This window comes from Olea europaea, chromosome 17, assembly GCF_002742605.1.
Source record: "Olea europaea var. sylvestris chromosome 17, O_europaea_v1, whole genome shotgun sequence".
NCBI lineage: Eukaryota > Viridiplantae > Streptophyta > Magnoliopsida > Lamiales > Oleaceae > Olea > Olea europaea.
Genome location: NC_036253.1, coordinates 5,449,244 through 5,455,693, shown reverse-complemented (window position 1 = coordinate 5,455,693; position 6,450 = coordinate 5,449,244). Strand labels below are relative to the sequence as shown.

At 40.2% G+C, this 6,450-nt stretch overlaps 1 protein-coding gene across 1 annotated transcript; it reads left to right on the top strand.

Annotated features, from left to right (window-relative positions):
* Positions 1 to 3,427: 3,427 nt before the first annotated feature.
* LOC111366157 (sm-like protein LSM1B) lies at positions 3,428 to 5,649 on the top strand. Its single transcript, XM_022986848.1, has 5 exons — positions 3,428 to 3,814; positions 4,576 to 4,644; positions 4,740 to 4,855; positions 4,942 to 5,004; positions 5,083 to 5,649. Exons 1-5 carry the CDS (start codon positions 3,754 to 3,756, stop codon positions 5,158 to 5,160), a joined length of 387 nt encoding a protein of 128 aa, XP_022842616.1. The 5' UTR covers positions 3,428 to 3,753; the 3' UTR covers positions 5,161 to 5,649.
* Positions 5,650 to 6,450: the final 801 nt, after the last annotated feature.

The window sequence follows — 6,450 nt, the reverse complement described above, 5'->3', positions numbered from 1 at the left end:
CCGAACCGCCACCAGGACCCCAACCGGGGAGACCCCTTTTCTCATGGCATTTGGGACTGAGGCGATGAGCCCCTGGAAGTCGGACTTCCATCTCCACGACATCTGCACTTCAGCGAAGTGACCAACGACGAGCTCCGAAGGCTCGACCTTGATTTCATTGAGGAGAGAAGGGATGACTCCCAACTGAAGCTAGGCACCTTTCAAAGAAAGATGACAAGGTACTTCAACTCCAAAGTTAAGAAGAAGTCGTTCCGAATCAACGATTTTGTGCCCAGGAGGGTCTTCCTATCTTCAAAAGAACCTGGTTCCAGTTCCCTAGGCCCGAATTGGGAAGGTCCATACAAAATCAGAGAAGAAATCCGACCTGGAACCTACTGGATTGAAGACATGGACAGCAAGGCGCAACCCCGTCCATGGAACATTGAACACCTCAGAATCTATTATCAATGAATTGTACAATGCTGGATGACTTTCCCCAGCCTTTGTAATATTTCTATGGCTCAATAAAATGCATTGATTAAATCGTGTCGTACTGCGTCGTCGCCTCAGAGGAGAGGCTCGGGACCCACCTCTGGGCCACCTCGCTTGAACTCCGAGGCGCTAGCACATGCCTCCCTTTGGCCTTGCTGAATGCCAAGGGGAGAAGCCTCAATATGACTGCACCATCCACCATGTCTGGGATGCGTCGTCACCTCGGAGGAGAGGCTCGGGACCCACCTCTGAGCCACCTCGCTTGAACTCCGAGGCGCTAGCACATGCCTCCCTTTGGCCTTGCTGAACACCAAGGGGAGAAGTCTCAACATGGCTGCACTATCCACCATGTCTGGAATGCGTCTTCACCTCGGAGGAGAGGCTCGGGACCCACCTCTGGGCCACCTCGCTTGAACTCCGAGGCGCTAGCACATGCCTCCTTTTGGCCTTGCTGAACGCCAATGGGAGAAGCCTCAATATGGCTACACCATCCACCATGTCTGGGATGCGTCGTCACCTCGGAGGAGAGGCTCAGGACCCACCTCTGGGCCACCTCGCTTGAACTCCGAGGCGCTAGCACATGCCTCCCTTTGGCCTTGCTGAACGCCGAGGGGAGAAGCTACAACCGCTACAGTCCGAGGCTCATACAGTTCATCTCCTTAAGTTATGTTAATGTGCTTAAGTCCGAGGTTCACAAAACATCAAATCATTGGCACAGCAGCCAAGGCATAATCATTACCATTGGACCTCGGCTTCCGCTTCCTCTTCGCCATTCAGCAATCAAAGCGTCGCAGGTAAGGTTCCTCAACCACCTCGGCTTCTTCTTCTCCATTCAGCAATCAAGCCTCGCAGGTTCGGTTCCTCAACCACCTCGGCTTCCTCTTCACCATTCAGCAATCAAGCCTCGCAGGTTCGGTTCCTCAACCACCCCGACTTCCTCTTCGCCATTCAGCAATCAAAGCCTCGCAGGTTCGGTTCCTTAACCACCTCGGCTTCCTCTTCGCCATTCAGCAATCAAGCCTCACAGGTTCAACCACCTCGGCTTCCTCTTCGCCATTCAGCAATCAAGCCTCGCAGGTTCGGTTCCTCAACCACCTCGGCTTCCTCTTCGCCATTCAGCGATAAAGCCTCGCAGGTTCGGTTCCTCAACCACCTCGGCTTCCTCTTCGCCATTCAGCAATCAAGCCTCGCAGGTTCGGTTCCTCAACCACCTCGGCTTTCTCTTCGCCATTCAGCATCAAAGCCTCGCAGGTTCGGCTACTCAACCACCTCGGCTCATCTTCAGAGTTCAAACACCTCGCCTACTTCATTGCTCACCCACAGCAATACTTCTCAAACTCCAACCATGATATAAATATCTATACTTGGACTTGGGGGACTATTATTTGGGGTTCAAAAATTCTTTCAACTTTTACTCCATTAAAGTCCACGCATTACATTAATGATTATACTTGGACATGGGGGACTATTGTTGCGTATTGTCACACCTGTTCTACCCACTTGGGCCAATGGCCCACTCATCCTGATCCACGTGGCATTCCTGCCAAGGTGGCACACATTGCCGAGGTGGGATATATCCGAAGTGCTTCAAGCCGAGTTCCATCCGCCGAGGCTCCTTGATCCGATGTACACGAGTCTGCCGAAGTCCAACTACCGAGGCCCACGACCCGAAGCATGGTACCTGTTGAATGTAGCTGAGGTCCTCAAGTGGAAGTATTTGTCAAATGGTCGAAGCCCCAAAACTGATGCACGAGCCTCTTAACCACAAGGAGCTTCCTCCACAGTCACTTCTCCCAAGAGATCGCCTGCTCAGAGATCTTATTCGAATGACTGATGGAACGTTTGTCACAAGTATAAAGGTCAAGTCTTGTCGCTAGTATGGAGGACCTGCGCAAGCAATAAATGCACCGTAAGCTAGCAAGTCAAGCCCCATACCTAAGAAAAGACGTTTGAACTAAAGAGATGAGGCTACGTGCCACTTCATCCAAGGGCTCCCATTTCATATGTATCATTATAAATACTTCCATTGTGTAATGTCAAAGGCTAATGCAAGAATCAATACTAAAGACTACATTTTACTCAACTCTCTCTTATTTACTTGCAATACACAAATCGAGTTTATACACTTTTACATATATATCTACGAGCACCGGTTGGTAATTATTGTACAATCGGATTACGAACAACCCGTCGGATTCCGAACGTCACCGTCCCGCGTCGTTGGGCTATTCTCACGCCCTTTTGAACCGCTCGTTTTAGATCGTCCACGTGTCTTAGCGTGTTGGACATTCACCCACGCAAGCACGGGTGGGACCGGCATCTGTTGGCACACTTTTTGAGGTCAACATGTTCCACTTGAATTATCTGACCAGTTCAATTCGATTTTAACAACCATACATAGCTCACCATTATCATTTGGTGGCTTCATTGTAATAACTCAACGTCTCAAGGGTCAACCTAATTTTTCTCCTAACGAAAGTGCACCAGCACCGTACACCCTCTAAATAGAACCAGATTTTTAATAAATTTTAATAAAAAATGATAAAATATGTGATTAAAAAGTTATGAGATTCATGAAATATATAATTAAATTAAATTGTTAACTTTGACTTAAATTAAAATTTAGATTTTAATCAGTACTAGAAACAATCTAATTCACAAGAATCATGTTATATGTATAAATATAGTTGACAATATTGATCGAAAATATCCTACTTGATATCATTGTATTTATCCATTTAATTTAATTTTTTTTTATATCACAAGCTTGAATTTTGACAACAAGTTGTTATCCATTATTTTATATTTTACTAGATTATTTTTTTTATACTACTTATTTTCAATCAGATATTCTTTATTAAAATAATATTGTATGCAAATCAATTTTTTTTTTAATCAAACATTTTTTATCAACCTATTATTTCATTAAGCATCATTCAAAATTAAAGGGCTGGAACGCATTATTCAATTAACGAGCCCAACTTACATCATCCTTTGTGCCTACGACTGTACCTTTCTTGCCAAAGTTTAGATTTTTTCCAGATCTGAATTCTGAACTTCAACAAAAAGTCAACACGAATTCCCCAACTCCCAAAATAGTTGTTTTCTTGAATTAGGGTTCTAGCATATTAAAGGGATCTAGTCTTTTCAAAATTTTCTATTTTTGCCGTGAAGTGGGTAAAAGGGTGCATATCCGAGCTGCCAATGCAATTTTGATTCATTGAAATTGTGCGTTCTTTGTGGGAATTGCGTTAAAGTTGAAGTCTTTGTGTGAACTCACCAATGTCTTGGGCAGGCCCAGAGGATATTTACCTCTCAACTTCTCTTGCCAGCTATCTTGACAGTAAGTTATTCTTGATTCTTTTTTTGCTTTATCTTTATAATCTAATTTGGAATGATAAATCTAATGTTCGTTTTGGTTATTTCTTGATATTTGAAGTCAAAATTTAGGATAATATTTTTATTTTGCTGATAAACTGTTCCTTTGGTTCCTGATGGAATCTTTTTCTCTAAGTTATAATGCAATTTGGGGTTTTTAGGGTTCATTTTGGAGATCTATACTCATGCCGCTGTCTTTCATTTGATATATTTGCAAGAATTTTTGTTTTTTATTTTCCTTTATTGTTTGTGTGAAAACTACTAGAAGAAAGTCAAACAGGGAAAGGAGATTCAACTCCATGTTCTGCAAATTGAACAATCAAATCAAAAAGAAAAACAATCAAATCAACACATTGAAATTTAGGTGGTTTGGCAATTCTGTATGACACAAAATAACCCGGCCGTCCCCTCTGCTCCATCAACTAGCCCTATTTACATAACTATACGAATAACCCAAACAAAACTCTGTTCGAAACAAAACTCTGTTCGATTTCATAGAGTGACGGCCTCATCACCGGAATCAAGTTTATGGTGTGAAATTATTACATATAACTTGAAGTCTTCTCGTTAAGAAAATTTTATTGCATGGAGTTAGACATGGTAAAATATATTAGCTTGTTCATTGGTAAAATGTTCAGTATTTATTGCGAGTAAATTTGGTTAAAGTTTACATTGGCTCAGATTGGAAGGTGCAACATTTTCTTTCTTACCCTTGATATTTCTCAGGGAAACTCCTTGTATTGCTGCGAGATGGACGGAAATTATTGGGGACTCTCCGGTCTTTCGATCAATTTGGTATTGATATTAACGTTTGTCGATATTAGTCGTTTGATTCGCCTATATTGTTTGTTATTCAGTGTCTGACTGAACTTCGATTATCAAATTTATAGCCAATGCTGTTCTAGAAGGTGCGTGCGAGCGCGTTATTGTTGGTGATCTTTACTGTGACATCCCATTAGGTCTATACATAATCCGTGGGGAAAACGTTGTGTTGATTGGCGAACTGGTATGTGTTTGTCTTGTTTTGGTAGTAACCTTCGTGAGTATTCTGCTTTCTTTGGGTAATTTTATTAATTGGACGTGATCGGTTAGGATCTGGAGAAAGAAGAACTTCCCCCACATATGACTCGCGTTTCTGTTGATGAGATAAAAAGGGTAAGAGTTCATGATGCTTTAATGGTTATTCATCCAAACACAAAGTATTTTATCCATGTCGTTTTCTATTTTCATCAGGCACAGAAAGCAGAAGAGGTGGCTTCTGATCTTAAGGGTACTATGAAAAAGCGGATGGATTTCCTTGATATGGATTAATGCGTATCTCAGTGATGTCAATTCTTGGAGGTGATGCTGAGCTTTCCGCAAATATTATTGCGGTTGCAGCATACTGGAAATATTTCTTGCTGGAATGTCATTTTGCATCTGTCTCTTTTCTTTTGCACTTCACAGTTCACTGTACCATCCAAAAATTTAGTTCTACAAGATAAAGAAATATATAATTAGTTCTTGTTTTGATTATGATTTGTGCTTGTCTTCTTCACTGATGCATAGAACTGAGGGAGACTATATGGGAAATCAAGTGGAGATCATTGTGGTACCAGTTTTAATCAAGTTTCGACAGTGAAGTTGAGATAATCTACTTGTTTTCTCCACCGAATATACAAGTTATCTTGCAGGAATATGAAGCATTTATATTGACTTATTAGTGTTTAATTGACATGTGTATTAAAGAATTTGGATTCACTGTTTAGGATTCAGTCATAGACGTCACTTAAATAGTGGTACGGAGTATCAAGTTCTATACTTTAATGTTTGTTAATTATTAACTTTTTTCTTATTTTAATTGTTTTAAGTGAAAAATTATTAAGAGATCAATTTGCCCCTTTATGATGTTCAAATTGTGGTAACACTTACTTTTTGTCAACTAACGAGTTTTTGAAGGAAAATCGTCGAAGTGTTCTTATTTAAAGGTTTATGATCATGCTGAACTTCTTTCAAGGGTTTGGGACCTCCAGTTGCAAATTTGCCTAGTGAGTCAAATAAAGGGCTCTTGTAAAAGTTGGAAGACATGAAAACTACGGTTAAAGGGTTCGAAAAAAAGGGTATTTGGTATTTGCATTTCAATTCAATGAAGATTCAACGCTTGAACCAATATATAAGATCTTTTATTCAGCGCATGCTCGGTAATGATTATGAGAATTGATTTTTTGATCATTAAAGAGAAAAATGAGTCTCATTTGTGAGTGAAAAGTCAAAAATGACTGATGAAATAGTGAAATAACTGTTAAAAATTGATTTTTTTTTAATTTTTTTGTGAAAAATTACTATTAAACGGACTCAAATTATGACACTCTAAATTTCAAATTACTCGATTCATGGTAATTCAGACTTGGAGTGGGGTTGAGAGTTTGTTAGTTCGCTAATTTTTTATTTGTTAGGTTCTACAAAATGTAATTTCTAGATTATTATTACTGTATAAAGTAAGAGACAATAAAACTCTCTCATGAATAATTGGTGAGTGGAGAATTTAGCTCTTGTTTTATTTTTAAAATTTATTTTTCTTCAAGTTTATTTTAATTATATATTTTTTTGATAAAATAATTG

Bases quoted from the DNA above. Each gene is read 5' to 3' on its own strand.
- LOC111366157 (XM_022986848.1), top strand. From the start codon at position 3,754: ATGTCTTGGGCAGGCCCAGAGGATATTTACCTCTCAACTTCTCTTGCC. The intron at 4,645-4,739 runs GTATTGATATTA...TCAAATTTATAG, and splicing joins CCGGTCTTTCGATCAATTTG to CCAATGCTGTTCTAGAAGGT. The intron at 5,005-5,082 runs GTAAGAGTTCAT...TATTTTCATCAG, and splicing joins CTGTTGATGAGATAAAAAGG to GCACAGAAAGCAGAAGAGGT.